The sequence below is a fragment of the Strongylocentrotus purpuratus genome, unplaced genomic scaffold (genome assembly GCF_000002235.5).
Source record: "Strongylocentrotus purpuratus isolate Spur 01 unplaced genomic scaffold, Spur_5.0 spur5_scaffold_1, whole genome shotgun sequence".
NCBI lineage: Eukaryota > Metazoa > Echinodermata > Echinoidea > Camarodonta > Strongylocentrotidae > Strongylocentrotus > Strongylocentrotus purpuratus.
This window is the reverse complement of record NW_022145594.1, coordinates 30745352-30765781: the sequence shown is the minus strand read 5'-3', so window position 1 is coordinate 30765781 and position 20430 is coordinate 30745352. Positions and strand designations below refer to the sequence as shown.

Sequence of the window (20430 nt, the reverse complement as noted above, 5' to 3'; positions counted from 1 at the left end):
TCAAATTCGAACAGGATACGATTAGTGGTAGAAGCAGCACATTGCTGCCTGGGTGTACAAACCATACATCCAGAAATGATTCATGAGAGGTTAAAATAATTACGGAGTATAGGCGTGGGCCCCCGACATCATATGGCCAACGCCTTAGCCCTCTCTGGCACCTTTCTTTTCTTTCTTTCCCTTCTTTCCTTCTTTTTCTCTTTCTTTCTTCCTGTCTATCTCTCATCTGTCTTTCTTTCATGCCTGATGACTATTGTACAAACCAATTATATTACAGAACAAATTATTATTCAATTGTCACTTTCATGTGCATAATTATATAATTTGCATTATGCTCTATCATGGGTAAAGTGTTTCAGTGGAATGCTCAATCTATGAACGCTCATGGCTTTGAATTTTACACCAAAATAATTAAAAGTGCCATAAGTGAAGAAGAAAAGCCAAGTATTATTTGCCTACAGGAAACCTGGTACGATGATTACAATATCATCAGTTTTCCAGATTATACGTTGATAACAAAGAATAGAAAAAACAGAAGAGGAGGCTTAGCATTTTATATACATAAGTCAGTTACTTTCCAAGTGATAAAAACACCAGATGATCAGGAATATCAAATTATAGATATATTTATGCATAATCACATCTTTTCACTTGTCAACTTTTATAACCCTTGCAAAAAAATTGCGGCACCAGCGCTCGACGAAATGATATTATATTGTAAGAATCAAGTGATAATATGCGGGGATTTTAATTCTCACAATCCAATATGGGGTAGTAAGGACATAGACGCGAACGGGAGGACAGTGGAAGAATTTATGCATAAACATGATCTGGTGCTTTTAAACGAAGGTACCTCGACAAGGATAGACCCCCACACAGGTCGTTTCTCTTGCCTAGATTTAACATTTGTGACCAAGGAATTAGCAAAACTTAGCGGATGGTCTGTACAGACACAAAATTTTGGAAGTGACCACTTTTTAATCAGCTTTGATCTTCCTTTTGTTTCAAAGAACCTCCCAAAAGAAGGAAAATTTGAAAAGAACGAAGATACAAGGTTATTTGCAAGAAGTTCTTTAAATAAAGTTGATTGGAAACTGTACAAAATGGAGATAAAGAACCAAATGAAGGACTGCAAAAAAGAATACCAGGAAGCAGACCTGCAAGGTAAGCTTGATATTCTTAACGGCATTATTCTGATCTCTATTGACAAATTAACCAAAAAGGTAAGTACCGAGCATAAAGCGAGACAACCGGTACATTGGTGGACGAAGGAATGTACAGAATCGGTCAAAAGTAGAAACGCTGCAAAAAATCGTTTCATGTATAAAACTCACCTATATGAGGATTTTCAGATATATATGGAGAAAAAAAGAATTACACAATCAGTTATCCGAAAAGCAAAAAGGGAATATTGGAGAGATTATTGTCGGAAGTTCAATCGGACAGCTGACATTGGTGCCGTGTGGAAGAAGATCAAAGACATACAAAAAAGTACGAACCAATCAATACCGAATTTGATTATGGAAGCTGGAAAGGTAATTGGTAAAACAGCTACTGAAAAAGCAAATATGTTTTTGAACGTTTTTAACTCTCTAGATTTAGCTGTAGGGAAAGAAGAAATAGTCAAGAGAAAAGAAAGTGAAACAAAACTTTTAGAAATTATTAATAACATGCAAAACCACGAGGAAAATGTATTAAATGAAGATTTCCGACTTAGTGAGCTTAATAGTGCTCTACTAGAATTAAAAAACACTGCTCCAGGGAAGGATGGCATTCATTCCAAGATGATAAGCAACCTTCCGGAAGAAATTATCAAGATGATCTTAGAACTATATAATGGAATATGGAATAGAGGTATATTGCCTAGACAATGGACTGAGGCTATTCAAATTCCGATATTAAAAAGAGGAAAAGATGCTTCAAACCCGTCGTCTTATCGCCCAATCTCTCTAACCCCAACACTGTGTAAACTAATGGAGAGACTTGTGAAAAACAGACTCTCATGGTATATCGAGAGAGAGGATATTATTACTCCCATACAATCGGGTTTTATGAAGAATAGAAGTACAACTGACCATTTAATTAAGTTAGAAACAGATATTCAAAAAGGAATGGCAAATAAAGAACATACAGTTGTGATTTTTCTTGACCTAGAGAAGGCGTATGACAGAGCATGGAGACAAGGCATAGTTTACGAATTATATAATCAAGGTTTCACAGGTAAGATTAAAATGGATTCATGCATTCATGTCTAACAGAGTGAATCGTGTTAGAGTGGGAAACTACATATCAGAACCAAAAAAATGTAATATAGGCATTCCCCAAGGGAGCGTGATAAGTCCCTTAATTTTCAATTTCATGATCAATGATCTTAGACGAATTCAGGATACTGTAGAAATATCATTGTATGCTGATGACATTTGTATTTGGTTTTCGCACAGAAATATGACACATGTACAAAAAAAGTTACAGGCGGCTCTAGGCTTAATTGAAAAATGGTGTGATAGATGGGGTATGCATCTCTCATCCTCAAAATCAAGAGCCGTAGTATTCGGCAGAAAGGAAAAGAAAAATATTGATTTACAGATATATAGTCAAAGTATTCAATTAGAAAAAGAATACAAATTCCTTGGAGTATGGTTCGACTCGAGATTGACGTGGAGTAAACATATAAATGAAATTTCAATAAGATGCAAAAAAAGACTTAATCTTATGAGGTGTATTGCTGGTACCAAATGGGGCAATAACTCGGAAATACTTCACTATGTTTATAAAGGCTTAATCCGCTCTGTGTTGAAGTGAAGCCTATGATGGCGCGAGTAATTCTCTTAAAAAGAAATTAGACACCATACAATTCCAAGCTCTTAAACTTATTACTGGAGGAGTTTATCTAACTTCATTACAGGCTTTACAAGTTGAATGTGGGGAAATGCCATTGCAACTCAGGAGGAATATGTTTATTGATAAATATCATTATTATTTACATGCAGCTAAAATTAACCATCCTACCAAAAAAGTCTTATTACCGTGTTGGCAATATGAAAGTTACTCTTGGAAAATGGGCCAAGGTCCTTTCGTCAAAAGATTGAGGAACTTGGAAATAGGGAATATTGAAAAGCTCACTGAATGCATGACGGTTAAACCTTATTGGCACTATAAGAAGCCAAGTATATCTACAGAAATAAAGGATTTTGTTAAGTTCTTCATCAATAGAATCAAAAAATTATGCTGTAGAGGTCATTAAGAAAAAATGGAATTACTGTTTAAGAATCTATACAGACGCTTCAAAACAACAGGAAGGGTATACGGGAGCAGCTTACTATATCCCAAAACTAAGCCTAAGTAAATGCTTTAAAACATCCAATATATCCATCATGAGAGCAGAACTGGTAGCTATATTAATGGCACTGGAATGGATAGATGAATATCATCCAATTGCAGTAGTGATTTTAACAGATTCAGCATCAGCTTTAGAAGCCATAAAGAATATGAAAGAATCCAGCATAATTGTTGAGATTTATGAAAAATTATTTGCTATAAACTCCTTCGGGATAGATGTTAACCTTGAATGGGTACCAGCCCACTGCGGCCTACCAGGAAATGAAAGAGCTGATTTGTTGGCAAAACAAGCTTCAAAAAAACAAAACACTGATATAATAGTAAACCAAAACAAAAGTGAGTTCGTAAGTGAATCAGATATTTTTTATAAATCCATGTGGCAAAGCCTCTGGGATAAAGCAGAGAATGGAAGACACTTGTATAGCATCAATACAAATGTAAATAATGTTTTTAAAATCAAAGGTTTGAACCGAAAGGACGAAAGATTAATCCACCAATTCAGACTTGGTAAATGTAACCTGAATTACTATAAATATTTAATTAGAAAACACGACACTGGATTATGTGTAGAATGCCAAACGATAGAAACAATTGAGCACTTTTTATTATCATGTCCAAAATATGCAAGACAACGAAGGAGAATGTATAGAGCACTAAAAACCCAAAATCCAAATCTAGGTCACTTACTAGGAAATGAGGAATATATAGGAAAGGTGGTAGCTTTTTTAAAAGGCAGTGGAAGGTACAATGAACTGTGATGCTCAGCTATAAACATACATTACGTATTAATTAAGTATCAATCGAGTATTAGTTACGTTTTGCTATATTATCTATTAGAGACAGTGGTACTATCCTCGGTATAAATTGCTTCATTGTATAAATTGTACAAATTGCTTCATTTTACGGAGAGAGGTTTTAAACTAACGTCCTAATGTAATGAACTGATCGCAACTAATATTCAACCACTTCATCCTTTCTTTCCTAATGAATTCTTTAAAATAACAAGCCGAATAACAATACAGAAAATAACTACTAACAATTTTACTGACATTGTTAATTGCACAACACAACGCCACTAGGCTATCGTCGATCCAACAGTAAAAGTATTAAGAGAGGACCAGTAACTACGCCCTCTCACATTGCCTGGCGGAAATCATCGAATGACGATGGAAACGCCATTAATCGCAACAACAACAACAACGTGGCCATCATAGACAAGTGAAGTAGTGGCATTACGTGCGCAACGATCCCAATGTCGCAGTTATTGCGTAGTATTTTCAGCTAATTTATCACTATTGACGTAGAACCTTGATTTCCATCATCCAAGCTACATGCCCAGGCTGAAGACAGAAATGACACTTTCGTGAAATAGGAAAACCGCCATTCCGCGTTCGCTCTAGATCTGATCCGATCAGCACAGGAGCGCTGCCTTGCATCACACGCATTTGTTCCAGGCTTCCCACCACCCCATAAACGCTACACACACACCTGTGCATGCGGACGAACGAGTGGTTTCCAAAACCTCGATGTAGCTGTAAGCTGTATAGCCACAGAAAATTACCACCTGGTAAGTATGGGGATATCTTTCTGAAAACTGTACATGTATTTAATGTTATCTTTAATTACCAGAGAATCTGCTAGAAGGCTCTTGACTTGAGTGTATATGGGCTTCCAATTCCATGCAACTCCAGTAATATTCCTCCTCTTCATATCTATAACTTAGTAACTTGGTGTCTTTGCTTTGCCTTGTATAGACAGAAATAACCGTCTGATATGGGTCATTTCTTTAATAAAACTGACATTTGTTGACATTCCCCATATACAGACGGTACGCCAGAGATCTCGTACCGGCGTGGGGGTAATCTATAGCCAATTCTGGACATCTTTTTGTAATGTTGGCTCACGACATTTTCTCCCCCAATTTTCTTTATTTAGATCGAAGTTTCTGATCTATAAAGCAGATAGACAAATACTATGTATTTGTATATTCCTATCTGGAGTAATTACATTTTTATTTACTATTTTAAAATGAGAAATTTACGGACTTACTCTATATGAGTTATCCCATTATTGTCTCAGAACAATGAAACAGTACGTTCATGCTCTCGAACTAGTAATGACATGACCCAGCGGCCGATATATTTCTTGGTCAACCTACCAAAACATAGCCAATGTCCAATCAGAGCACTCGTTTCGTGGGAGTTTGTTGGTCAAGCCGGGCCGACTCGTACGTATGTACGGTAGCTATCGGACGTTCGAAAAGAAAAAATGAATATTCATCAACTAAAACCAAGATGGCTGACAACGGAGTTATTTGACTACGAGACTTTCTCGGATTAATTCTTTAATTTAGGATCTAAATGAGCAAGCTATAGATCGTAAGTCAAATAAGCTACATAGACCAATATCTTATTTTTAATTTTTTAATATAGATCTAGACTCTAATTATTGCAATATTGCAGCATTTATGAGGATGTAAAGAGTGAAAATCTTGTTGCATATCTCATTCATCTCGGTCCGGCCGAACCGAACCAGTTGTTCCGTACAGTCCCCATAGGACGAACTTCAGTCTCTATAATCGAAGGTCTAGTGGAGCCAGACGTAGTCTCAGTGGAACAACCGACGATATAGAGAGACTGAAGCTTTTGGTCTATGCCTTGTATTGCTTTTCTGGTGTGAGTGGAACCAGATGTAGTCTTGGTGAAAAAAGCCGCTGATTCAAAACCTTTTTTTGTCTTTGGCTGATCATCAACGAAACGGAGTTAACTCTTTTGTCAATTCTGTTTGTTGCTTCGGCAGGCAGCCAGCAAGCCAGTGAAAGGGACTTGTTTAATACAAATTTTATGGAAATGCAAGCATTTAAATAAACAGATCTTTGTTATTCCTAGCTCATCTTTACTGATTGAGGTATCATATGAAAGGGAAAAAATGGACTTTCTAGAAATGTGATTTTCTCTTTGACATTCAGATACCGTCCGCCAAATGACTTTTTGGTACCGTTTCTTCAAATTTATTTTCATCACTCATGCATGAAATATGCATCATATGAAATGCATCAAATGAAAGAGGAGGATCTCAGCTTTACGAATATGTGTCATTTGTTAATTGTAATCGTGATTAAGTTATGATAATTCTCGGTTTCGTTTTTCTGGGCCTCACTGCACTGTATACAAAATAATTTTGAACAAAAACATAATTTAACTGATAAAACAATACCAAGTATTATTCATTTAGAAAGTTGCAGAAAAAGATGGGATATTAATCACATTAAGCTATTGCTTGATAGCGTGATAGCTCGGGGGAAAGGTAAGCCGGGGGGAGGGGGCATGTGGTGATGACCAAAAATTAAACCCAAAAACTGGTGTTGGGGATGATGTTTGTTTCATTGAAACAGCAGTTTCTTTAATCATTTTTCTTGATCTGTTTTTTAAATGTTGTTTGAAACTTGAAGACACCGTAACATGAGTTTTTTGCAGACACATTACGTTCCAGAGAAAATCAGAGTACGAGTATTCCGGTGGGACGGAAAGTCCCCAAATTTGTCCTTTTACGTAGAGTTTACCGCCGCCCATAGAGTAAGTTTAAATCATGAAATACTCAATACTTGTTTAATGAAGGATAAAAATGTGTAGATTAATTCAATGTTGAGATATAAACTGTGCAAGATTTTGTGTCAGCGTGTCAGATAAATTTGGTATGTGCGTTCAGCTTCAAATAGGGCATTGTGCGCACTGTTAAGACTTTACGTCTATCGGTCAAGTGAAAGTTGTTGTTTATTACGAAAAGCCGTAAATTCAGTGGAAATTGTAATTTAACGCAGAGACACAAAGTATTGCACAGATAAAGTTAGAAGTGAGTGTAAATGGAGTGAGATATTTGATTATAGCTTATTTACATTTTTATGATGAAAACCAAGATTGGTTTTAAGAGTAGGAATTAATTTCACCATGCATGGAATCTGGCTTGCAGAAAGTAGTTCACTGCTATTAGGGTCATTCACAAAGTGAAGTGTCTTGAGGACCTGATATTTAGTTTGTAAAAATACTGCATGCATTTTGAGCTTTGGTTGCTCATATGAACAGAGAAATTGGTTTATTTGGAGAAAGTAAACATGTACGTATAAAAGTCAATTTATGCAAGTGTATGAATTAAAAGGTTTAGTCTTGGCAAAACAAATAATGCCATGCTATTTGTATAAGTTCATGAAAGAAAACACTTAATGAGTGCGCATAAATTGTGTGCAAATTTCTAAAGAATAGTTTGGTCATTTGGTTGTATCAAAAGAAAGGGGATTTACAAGTTTGATAAATTCTCATTTTGGCTGAGTTTGAAAAAGAGCAACAGTTATTTAGCAAGGTGGATTGAATGCAAAGGAAGTCATGTTTGCTTCTGTGCATAATTATTTAGGTCAGTTGTGAAAGTCACTTTGACAGGTGTATGTGACAAGCTATTGGATTAAGGCGATACATGTATATGCACATGCTTGTGCTCTGAACATCATGGAGTTAATTTTTGGTTGAGATTTTTGGCAAGACATACAGTGAACCATTCAATGAAATATCTTGTGTGCAACTCTATGACTGAATATCTGAATGCTAACACCGGATTTTCTATCTGTATCTTCTTTTTGATTACAGATTGAATAAAACAGTTATGCAATTTACAAGCGGCGTCCGGTCTCATTTATCGAATGATCCAATGTTGATGATGACAATGAAAATAAAAATACGCTGATGTAAATAACTCTGACACCAACAAATTATATAAGTATACAGGAGTTATAAAATATAGTGATGGATATTTTATAGGAAATTGAAAATAATAATGAATATTAATTCAGCACTGGGCAATGTACTCTGAAAGAAATACTTTCTTCGTATTGAATTTAAGGTTCTACATGATTTTATTGAGACTGGGAGATGCATCCCATAAGTGATTTTTTTTGGTCCATGATTTACACTACTGGAAAGAAAAAAAAGATACAAAAACCGTTGAAGCGTCCTCGAATTTGCACATATTTATACAACTTGTATGCATGAAATCTAGGTCTTGAATGCGAAGTGTGAGAAAACACCCCCACACTTACAATCCCCTAATTCTGTGGAGAAAGGGTGTATTAACATGAAACTTCAGAAAAAGTTGGATTAAATTATGATGATATGCACCATGAAAAAAGGTCAGATTAGGGTTGTAAAAATGTCTAATGACAAGGAATTATAAGGAAGAAATGTAGGTAACTGATGTTCACTTCGTCAGTGCCCTGAGTAGAGGATGTGTATCATTAGAAGCACTGAAGTGAGGAGGTCACATGAGTAGAAGGCGTTATCTTGTTTAGCTTACCGAAGTGTGCCTTTAACACTGCAAAATATCAGTTAACATCCAGCAGGCGTTTAAAAAAACATTCTCCAGAGTAGGATTTCTTTTTTTTTGATTATTTTTTTTGGTGTCGAAATACCGGAATGTGAGAAAAATTGATGATTTTTGGTTACAGTGTAAATGCACTGAGCTAATGTTTAGGTTTCTACTAAGTACCATATACTAGTCTTATTCAACCCTCGTCTCCATTGACCTCCGCGAGAGCGAGTGGTGAGAACAAGCCCAAGCTATTAATTTTTATGTGTCAAGTCAACTTGCTTAGCAACAAATTGGATTAGGTCTACTTCAATATCATCATACCTTATAATTGAAAGAGTTTGAGATAATTGAAGAAAAAATGGACGGCATTGATTTTTTATCATAAACAGCCTGTGTAACAGTGATAACAAAAATTTAACAAAAAAAGTTAAATCAGGGTGAACTTAGTACATAAAAAGCATTCGCTGATGCCAGCACGTACACAAAAGAAATGCACTCATGCAAAGCCAGAGAGATCAATGAGAATCCCTATACGGGGTACTCCAAATGAGTAATACTAATAGAAATACCCACAGAAAGGAGGAAAACAATTCAATGGGAATCCCCATAGGGGGTACTCCAAATGAGTAATAGAGATACCCCCAGAAAGGAGGTAAACAATTTGTCATTAGGGACTTTTAGATTTGCATGTTGACATAGTGGACTGCTACGTGTGACGTCCTTTTAAGGCACTGGCGGTATAAAAGGATGTCACAAGTAGCAGTCTACTATGTCAACGTGCAAATCTAAAAGACCCTATTGGCTGGAGAAGCAGGACACCTTTGCACCACATAATTCCTATTTGTTTACAACATATAAAATTCCAATTTACAACATAATGAAGAATAAAATAACTATTGGAAAAATTGCAGATGAAAAACTGGCAGTCAGATTCGACGAAATTGATAAAGATTGTGACCAATAACCACAATAGCAGATACTCGATTACAACTGTGGCTGCAGCGAGGTCGATATCAAATAAACAAGTCTAAACAAAGGCTTTTACGGGAATCTGTAGCTTTAATGCGGTGGTCACAACCCGCCGTACTTGCTGTCTACGTGCAAAAATGTGGACAAACTTTGTGTATCCGTACGTGGTGAGACCGCCTCTGAATGGATTCGGGAGCACACAGACACACTGTAGCACTTTAAGTGCACAAGGAATTTTCGCTGCGTTCGGGCTGCGGTTCAGGCTACCGATTCACCCCCAGTACGTGTGACGTGCGTTGCCGGTACTCCCTCCCTGCCTTTGCCACTCCCTCCCTATGTTTTCAGAAAAACGTGACGGCCGTAGCCTCCCCAGAAACCGTACGGACTAAAAACACGCACGGTGGGTTGTGACCAACACTTTAATGATTTGAGTAACCATTTCATTTTGTTTCATTCCGTTTCATTCCGTTAAAACTGTGGATAAATCACAGATAAAGAATCATAAATACAAGTACATCATAGCATCGTCAATATAGCAATAACACAGTCTCTTTGAGAAACTCATCTTCATAACCTGTTAACATAATCCCAGTCACTATTCTAGTCCATCTGCATTATGGCTTTACATAAAGACAAACTCACAATACAAGTGTCTTAACTAGACTTCACTATAGGTTGTTTAAACAATTATGAACCAGACAATACTAAATTCCAAATCTCTACTTAGTGCTTCAGCACTCTCATAATATATCTTCAAATTATTAGCAGTATCTTTACTGTTATCCTTGTTCTTAATATAAAATCAAATGTACATAATAACAGCATAGGCTTGCATGTATTAATACATACTAACATCAAAATCTCTCAGTATGAAGTTTAAAACACACACACTAATTTACACTTCATGTTTCGACAATTCATAGAAATACATTAAATATAGAACAAAACTAACCTCTTTGCCTGACTTAATGACAATATTATGACTTAAATCTCCTTGATGCGCTGGGAAAAAGGGGATTCTTGAACCTCAGCACAACCATGTTCATGTAACCTTCTGAGTGTTTGATATCAAGTGAATAGCAATATATGGCGCTATACTAGGCACCTTGCCTGAGGAAGTGCTATTACAAATATATATGTATTCATGTCATGCATTGTATTTACAATTGCAATGTCACAACAACAACAAACATGTCTTTGTTTTCATTCAGCTATTCAATTCATTCCAACGCTAGCCTACAACTGCATATTCGCATACCCGGTATGCCATTAAATTTGAGGGGATTCCCCATGAGGTAATTTTAAGAGCGCGCGCACCTGCATGATACATATATAGGACGTGGCAATGGTCGGCCATCATAGACTATGTTATAGACAAATAAAGTAGTGGCATTAAACAATCCCAATGTCGCAGTCATTGAGTAGTATTTTCAGCTAATTTCTCCGTATTGACAAGGAATTTTGATTTTCATGATAATAATAATAATAATAGCTAGTTCTTATATAGCGCTTTTTAGGACCAAAGGCCCTCTCAAAAGCGCTTTAGAGATATATATATTATTACCCCGCTCATCGTATTCAGGCTTACCCGCACACAATGTATGTATGCACATTCTCCACTCCCTGGGGAGCATTCCAGCCAGGCGTCATTTTTACAAGCACAATGCTAATCTAAGCACATTAGCTTTCGCATCCTACCGGGTACTCATTTAACACCTGGGTGGAGAGTGGCAAATGTAGATCAATGTCTTGCCAAAGGACACTAGTGCCGTAGTGGGACTTGAACCGCAGACCCTGTGATCCACAGTCCGGTGACTTATCCACTCGTCCACAAGCTGCCAAGGTTGTACACAGAAACTACACTTTCGTGAAATAGGAAACCATCATTCGCTCCAATCCGATCCACGCAGTAGCACTTCATAATTTTATTGCATCACACGATTTGTTTCCTTCTTCCCAACATCCCATAGTATAGACGATATACACATAAGCTTGTGGGCGTTTGGAGATATTATGCTGATGTGACCTAGCTATGACACGTTGAGGGCCATTCCATGAGAAGAAGGACATGACATCAAAAAAAGAAATGTACCTCTTATGTTAATTCTTTGATTTATCACTAACCTTATGCCATGGATGTTCATAAAACATTAGGGCCTTTCAAATTCAATACAATTTTTTTTCATTTTTGTTGATTTCCTAAGATCTCAAACTATCATCAAAAACGTACATGTGGGACTGTAGCTGAAAAAAAAACAATTTATTGCAGATTACACAGGATTCTTGTAATATTTTTTCCTGAAAATTTCGCTAAATGGAAAAAGATGAATATATTTCCATATTCTAAGGGGTCCTGTGATATTTAATCTATTACATAGGGGTGAAAATGGCCTCCGGACAAAATGTAACGCGAGTTACCGTAACGCGAGTTACCGACATATTTGCTTCCTGCATTTTACTAGTCCATTGTTTCTTATCTTTAATATTGTGATCTTATACTAGTAAGTCACAACCTACTATCAAATTAAAGTAGGAAAGATTTTGTCAAGATTGTCTAGTATGAGGAGAAAAGAGGGTCTCGTAGAATTGACCATGTCCTTTTTTTGTAACGCGAGTTACTGAAATTCAATAATCCAAGAATCTAAAAATGTTTGTTCTTCAATTTTCTTTTTTGTTTCATTCAGTTGTTCTATATCTACCCTGTCCATGTTTGAAAAAAGTATCTTGTAGATCCTAGCAGTTCTAAAGATATAGGCACATTATCGTGTCAATGTACCCATTAAGTGTAACGCGAGTTACCATGGAATGGCCCTTGACGTCATACGACTCCAGTGGCTAATTACGAACTTGCTTTAATATTAAAGGCATCGTTTAACAATGTTAAATCTGAGATACATGTACATTGTGTTAAAAAAATTGCGCATCAAAATGATCACGAAGTGCCTCTAAAAAGTAAATATCTTTGAGTGACCAGGTTTACCATACCGACTCATTTTCCCCAATGGACTGTAGTGTTATGAAAACCGTTAGGAAAACGCCAAATTAAATTTCGATTTCCACTCATAAATATCTTGATAATCAGACAGGCGATCGGCTTGTAAAAGTCATGGTGTTACTGACTGACCTAAAGGTTTATGATTATCAATGCAGCATGAGCTAAATCCAGGATTTCGTTTCAGAATCTGAGACAAAGTTACCCAATCCCTTTAAGATTATAGAGATTTTGATTTATTTTATATCTATTTATAAGCACTTCCATCAAATTGAAGTATTGTCTTCTATATGATACATATATAAACCTCGTAACTCTACCGTAAGTATACGGTCACCCAGGGGTCATTTTGTGAGCGTTTGCAGCACCATGCACCCCACGGCTGCCACGCCTAGCATATTGGCAAAACGGCACTCAAGTCGCTTGCCACTGCACTACGGAAGTAATTTCAGCAGCATTCGAATATGTCAGGCCAGGCCCACCCCTGCAAGTCAAGGGCACACCGTACTGTATTGGCACTATTATAGTATGGTATATTAGTGTCAGATTTGTGTCATGTTTGTGTAAATATTATTTGATTATGTTTGAACCGTAAACATGACATGTTACATTGTAACTCAGATTCTATAATTTCCACTGAGGTATGGCACGACAAGCACCAAAATGCACCATTATTATATGTAAATAAATGCATCAGATTGCACAATTTGAAGTTAAAAAATGCAAAAGCTCCCACACTTTCCTTTTTGTTTCAACTTTCACTATTCTCCTTGATTTTTCTGCTTACTGTAAGAGTAGGGTGTAAATACAAAGAAATACTAACAGTGTATAATGGGAGTAACATAGAGACCGTAGTGATATCAGATGCTATGAATTGTAAAAATTTACATATTTCAGCAATGAAAAAAAACACATTGCACTACATCACGGAGGGGGTGGGGGGAGGGGTAGGGGGATGCTCCCCAAGAATTCCTTTGTATTTACACCCTACCATATACACAATGAAAATAATCTCATTCTCAATATGATATTTGGTTACCGGTAGCTTTATTTCATAAATCCTTTAAATGTGCATTTTGTCTCTCTGCAGCACAAATGGAGACACCCATCCCGCCCCCCCCCCCCCCACTTCCCTTCCTGGATATAAGCTAGATCTTCACATGTCATCCCCTTTTATCTTTGAATAAGATTCAGTATTAAATTGCAAAAGAGTCAAGTCAGGAGGCAAATATTTGGATAAGGGGCGAAAAAGTGTAAACAGTGAACCATTTTATGTACATTGTACATACACGTACATGTATGTCACTATTCACTAATATGAGTAATTTACTCATTGTAAATAGTCGTTTATTGTTTTACTCTTGACACTAAATTACTTATAACTATCTTTTAATTTTATATTATATCGCTGTAGAACATGTATTTTAACTCATGTCATGTTTATATTAATGATCTTTTGTTTCAATGTTTTCAATGGTGGTGAATAAATAAATTCAATTCAATTTAATTCACTTCAATTTGTATAATTAACTGCATCAATCCCCTTTTTGTCAATTACAGGATTGTATTGCTGGGGTTATCATTCATGAACCTTTCCAGCGGACTGAGTTTCTGTCGAATGAGAAGGACGTCTAGCACCATGGATGGATTCTGCCATCTCTATCTGCTCATGATCCTCCTGATGAGATCTGGTGATGTTGAAACCAACCCTGGACCAGACAGGTTAGTATATATATGTATTTGAAGCTTATTTCAAGTTCATTATTGCAACAGTAATGAGCAGTAGGGATATTAAGTAATTTTCTTACTATTAAACCATAACACCACTTACATGCATGCCAATTTTTCTTCCATATTCAAGTGCACTGCTTAATGAGGTATAAGTCTTGTGTCTGTATGCTTCAATATACCTTTGAATAAGTCTCATCAGTACATGTAGCTTAATGAAATCAGATAGGTATGCTCATAAAGCTGCAGGTACTAACAGTGCTCAGCTGTAGGAGCTAGTGTACATATTTGTAGGCTGGAGTAGTTTATTCTTCCATGCAGTTGATTAGTTGTACAGTCTGTTTCGCCCAAAAGCTCATCAAGAATTGAACTTAAAAAGTATGAAGAATGGTGATTTAATGAATTATACAGTAGGAGTTACAACACAATAAGAGATACTTCAAGACCCTCCAAAGTGTTGGGAGCCCCAAGAATTTGATGGCAAAATTTCACTTAAATTGTATCATAATGTGAAAAGGGATGTCATTTTAAACACATTTTTGCAGGATTTTAAAAACAAATGTGTTGATGTCAAATATTGATGAAAGAATACAAAATCTAGGTTTTTTGCGTACAACAGAAAACCAAAATTATGTATTCTTTTTTATTAATATTTGTCTTCAAACACATTTTTATGGGGGGGGGGATCTTTACAATTTAAGTGAACTTTGCCTTCAAATAGTGGCCAATTTGGGGCTCTCAACACTTAAGAAGGGCTTTAAGAGAAACTTAAGAGATGCTTGATAAACTCATGTTTTTAATTACAGGATTGTCAGTGAAAAGGAATTCTTAAAGCTGTCAAAGCAAATTAAACCTAGCTACTACAAAGAGGTGGGCATTAACCTGGACATCTCCATTGCAGAGCTTGGTCAAATCGAGAAAGAGAGCCAAAATACCAGTGATGCATTGATGACAGTCTTCACGAGATGGAGAGACAAACAGCCTCCAGGCACAGACATCAGGGCTCTCCTTGCAGAGGAATTAGAAAGTAGTGACTTAGGGTCCCTCTCTGGCAAACTACTCGCTGGCAGTCTAGTCCCAAACAGGACAGGTGAGAATAAGAAGGAAATCATGTCAGCTGCTCGCAAGAAGGCCTTTACTGCCATTGATAATATATTGCTCTTGCAGGGAGCCAACAAACACTGATTTGACACTTTTTCGTTTGGTACGAATAGGGTTATTTTATAGCAGGACATCCCAGTAGACGAACAGCCCATGAGGTCTGTTGAACCCTCAAAATAGTTGTCAGAATATCCATGAGACTAACATTTCAGTCTTGTGGGTTGTCAGTCCATGGGTAGTTGGTGTCATGGACCTTCTAACAACTTTTCAGATGGTTCGCTAGACAGATATTGTCGGTCTTGTGGGCTGTCGGTCACATGGGCTGTGGCCATTAATACATGGTTACAGACCCTCTCACTTTGTGCTGTGTAAGGGTGATGATGAAATTAGTTTTACATGAAGCTGTACAACGATTGTCATTCAAATTTCTTGGCATTTCAAGCCCATGCAGCCACTTTCTAACTATTTTTTGTCAAGTTTCTGAAAATTGTACCATTACAGAATCGTTTCATCTTTTGTGACCTTATTCATGTCAGCCCTAAAATGGAGAATTTCTGTTTCTTGTGTACAAAACAAAATGAAAAACTACATTTCTCTCAGTTCTTTCTATATTGAATGGAATTGTTCTTCGAGCTATAATTCATAATTCATCATTATTGTCCATACTGTAGTGTTAGCGATGGAAATTAATGATATTGACATGTTAGATATTTATATATATATACCTGAAAGAGAAGGTTGAGATCTGGGGAGAGGTGAAAAATAATTTGTGAGCATTGTCATTGTGATTATGCAAGTCTGGAAGAACATCACAGAAAAAATGTTTCCTGAAAAGCATGGCTCTTCAAATGCCTTCATATTCTAAATATTACAAGTAACAGCTTACCGGTAAAAACTAAGCCTGATTTTTATGCCACATGTTTGAGTATAGTCCCACATACATCTTTCTGTGTACAGTGCTTGTTACTTAACTACCACTGTGCCAAATTTCATATCATTTTGATGACTCCAGAACCCACCAATACTTCTATGCTACATGATCAACTTTTTCAGATTGATTCCACACCGCTTCTTTCACAATCCAATTGCATGACCAGAACTCAACTTTATCTTTACTACCGAAAGACAATTTTTTTGAGATACTTAAAAAAGAAAACAAACAGACATGTCATGCATCAACAAGAGTATACATGTATGATGGATGTGCAGAAATAAAACTGCAAAGACATGAATGAATGAATGAAAATGTAAAGTTGACAAACAAAAAAATACATCAGAAATTTGTTTTTATGTTCATTTGTATATGTATTTTGATATTCAGAAAAAATTATCACACTTGTATTATTAAATTTTAAAGGTGCACCTGTTAGATTGCCAGGATCACAGCCCCAACCACTTTCTGCTGACCTGATCGAGAGATGTGCAGATGATTTGAGATCCAAATACCGGACAACTCTCTGTAAGATCAGAGCTGATCCTCTCATCCCAATTTCCATTGTGCAGTTTGGCGACATGTACACAAACCTTGTCCTGGAAGAGGAATATCGACAAAGTAAGCGACCACTTGAGTACAGTGATCTCTTTGATCTTAAAGTCAATGGAGAGTTTCCCAAGCGGATCATGGTTCAGGGAGAGGCTGGGACAGGAAAGACAACATTCTGTGCTAAGATTGCCTGGGACTGGATAAATGACAGTTCTGCTCTCCAAAAGTTTGTGTGGGTACTCGTTGTCCCTTTTCGTGAAGCCAAGCAATACACGATCGGTGAGATTATCAAGTCGTATCTCTCCAAGGGCAACCCAGCAACAGCCTGCCAGATCACTGAGTACATTCGTTCAAATCCAAAAGATGTATTCATTGCGTTTGATGGATTAGATGAGTTTGATGGCAAGGTTGTACAGCAAAGGAAAGCTGATTCAAAGTCAGAATGTCAACAGCCAAAGCCTGCTGATCAAACCAAGGTAAGATCAGAATCAAAGATGAACAAGAATGAGCGGCAAAAGTTAATGCAGCCAAAGTCAGGAAGCCCAACAAGTGCCACTTCGCAGCCAAGAGTCAAAAGTGCAGAGGCATGTGGAAGTTCTTCAGAGAGAGGCGAAATTGCACTTGGAGACATTCTTCGATCAGATGAACTTGCCACTTGCCCGGTGTTGGTGACAAGTCGCCCATGGAAGGTCAAAGAGATTAGATGGGATGATAGTCTGAGCAAACGGTACACTTTCCTGCATTTGGAAGGTTTTAGCAAGGAGAATGTGGAGGATTACATTCACAAGTACTTTCAAGATGATGGGGCCAAAACAGATCAGCTTATCCAATTAACCAAAGAAAATGTCATCATATCTGAGAATATGGCCCCGTATCCTATCTACATAGCTATGGTCTGTCTTATGTGGAGAGAACTTGGTGACGAAAAACAAGAAAAGTTTAAGTCATTACAAACTTTTTCTCAAATATTTGATGAAATGTTTGAATTCTTGAAGGTGCATTATGCTCAGAAAGAGATCGCAGATTTAGACAGCCCATCTTTCCAAGCCTTTCGCTCTCAAATTGAGAAGCTCATGGAACCAATTGCCCAAGTTGCTTTCACCGGGCTACAAGAAAACATCCTTAGTTTCAAAGAAGGCGATTTTGAACAGTGCTCAGACTCCATTGAAACAGCTTGCAGAGTAGGGGTGTTGTCTCAGGAGAAAAAACTGTCATCTATATATGATAAGAGCAATCCGTACCTGCAGTCTACAATCTTCTTTCCACACAAACTCTTTCAGGAGTACATGGCTGGGGCCCACCTTGCTTCCCTGTATGAATTAGATCCCAATGAATTCAACAGGCTGATTGAGCAAGTAGTGCTGCCTAGGAAAGAAGAGTTTAGGTATCTCCTGTACTTCACTGTATCACAGGACAAAACTGTTGCACACCATGTCATGAAATGCATGTTACAGGGTGGCATCCAAAACCCAGAGGAGATGGATTTCTTTGTTGATGTATCCTTTGAGAGTCAGGACCTAGACACTGCAGCCTTGTTGAGGGGTAGAATATCATCTCTGACAATACAGCCATTAATGACAGCACACACAATAGCAGGTTGTATATTCACTGGACTAGGTGTACATAGAGATGTGGTAAGTTTGATATCTTACAAACATTAATAAGTATTATAATTTAAAGGGGATGTCCACCCTGATATTAACTTGGTTTGAATAGAAGCAGAAAATGAGAAAAACAGGTCAGTGACAGTTATGAGTTTTGAAGATGGGCGGGGGAGGACTCGGTTTCTGATGTTTGAGAGGATGGTCAGTATGTGATGACAGCAGAAGGTGCTGAAGATGCTAAAACTTTCAATAATTTTTCTCTCTCCTTTTCCTGCTTTTATTAAAACCAACTTACCAATATCTGGGTGGACTTCCCCTTCAATTGCAAACCCATCAGGCATTTACAGACATGCATTTTTTTAGGAATGGGTATTTAATATTAATTCATTTATTTGTTGTATAATTAAAAAAAATATGATTAGCAGCCAATGGCTGAATTGTTCACATTTTACAAGCATGTTTTAGAAATACATAAAATACAATACTAAAATGGTAAGAATATCCAAAAGCCAGATGATGCTTACAGTACATAATTCATGGAGAGAAGTAAATTGCGCTTTTGATCAAATTAAATTATGTCCATCGGTCCCACCATTTTATCTGTCCTCTTTCTCCCCCTCTCTTTCCCCTTCTCTGTCTCTCTCCCTCTCTTGCCTGTGGGTTGTTGGCAGATATATCAATAATTTGGTTTAATTCAAAGTCAAAAGTATTTAGGATAAGTTCAAAAGAGAATATAATTAATCAACGGTATGAGTATTAAAAAGAGTAAAAAATATTGCATAATTACAAACCTTCAAATTGGTCAATAAATTGTATCAAATTGTTAAGCAGGGCTTGAATGGGGTGTAAAATCGTACATATTATGTAATAAACTAATTAACAAAAATAATTGACAAAAATGACAAGATAAACGCATTAAACCGAGGATAAAGGGATTTTGCAGGTACTTTTACCTAAGTATGATGCACAACAGATTTATTTATGGATCCCCCTCCCCCTTTACTTTAAATTTAAATTCAAGAGCCTGATGAGGTAGAGGAGGAGCACTTCTTTTGAAGCGCTCCGTTTTAAGACTTCGGACTAGGTTTGGCCATTTCGCAATGATCGACAATGTAAAGTTGATTGCAATGAAGGAAGCCCGTGGTGAAAGTTTGATGATGGGCTGGTCAATCTTTTGAACAGACTCAATGCTAGTTTCTCTCGTCATTCATTGAGAGTGGGCAGTTCCAATTCTTTTAGAGCATGTTGGTAAGTACAGTAGTGCAGTCCAAGCACAAGGCAGCATGCTCATTTTTTGGATTCTTTCAATCTGATTACTTTGGTTTTCAGTGAGCCCAGAGGGCCAAGCAGGGGCACAGTATTCTACCATGGGCCGAACGTAAGAACAGTAGACAAATTCGATCATTTGCTGGAAGTTTGAATCTGTTATTATTCTGAGCATGTATAGTTTTGTGCTTGCTCGCTTGACAATATTATTCACATGATATGAACATTTCAGATCATGTTTAACCAGTACTCCAGGGGGGTGTTTCATAAAGCTGTTCGTAAAGTTACGCATGACTTTACAAATGACTTATATATGAAAAGCCAAATGGGATGCTCAATCATTTTTAACTGCATCAACTTAAGTTGAACTGTGCAGATGTAGATTAATTATAGTAACGCTGCCTTGCGCCCTTCCGTGCGTCCGTCCGTGCGTCCGTAACAAATTTGGTTTCTGATTGATAACTTCAGTAATGTTTGACGGATTTTAATGAAATTTGATATGAAGGTACATGATATCAAAATACAGGCTAATTTTTTTTTGGAGTATGTAGGTGAAAGGTGAAAGGTCATAGCTCATTAAATATGCGAAAAAC

General features: G+C 37.0%; 1 protein-coding gene across 1 annotated transcript; it reads left to right on the top strand.

Annotated features, from left to right (window-relative positions):
- Nucleotides 1-14231: 14231 nt before the first annotated feature.
- On the top strand, nt 14232-18823 carry LOC105439188. Its single transcript, XM_030978034.1, has 3 exons — nt 14232-14377; nt 15190-15473; nt 16842-18823. Exons 1-3 carry the CDS (start codon nt 14241-14243, stop codon nt 18626-18628), a joined length of 2208 nt encoding a protein of 735 aa, XP_030833894.1. The 5' UTR covers nt 14232-14240; the 3' UTR covers nt 18629-18823.
- Nucleotides 18824-20430: the final 1607 nt, after the last annotated feature.

Excerpts from the sequence above, each read along its gene's own strand:
- LOC105439188 (XM_030978034.1), top strand. The coding sequence starts at position 14,241 with ATGAACCTTTCCAGCGGACTGAGTTTCTGTCGAATGAGAAGGACGTCT. Across the intron at positions 14,378-15,189 it reads ACCAACCCTGGACCAGACAG|GATTGTCAGTGAAAAGGAAT; the intron begins GTTAGTATATAT and ends TTTTAATTACAG. Across the intron at positions 15,474-16,841 it reads TCTAGTCCCAAACAGGACAG|GTGCACCTGTTAGATTGCCA; the intron begins GTGAGAATAAGA and ends TAAATTTTAAAG.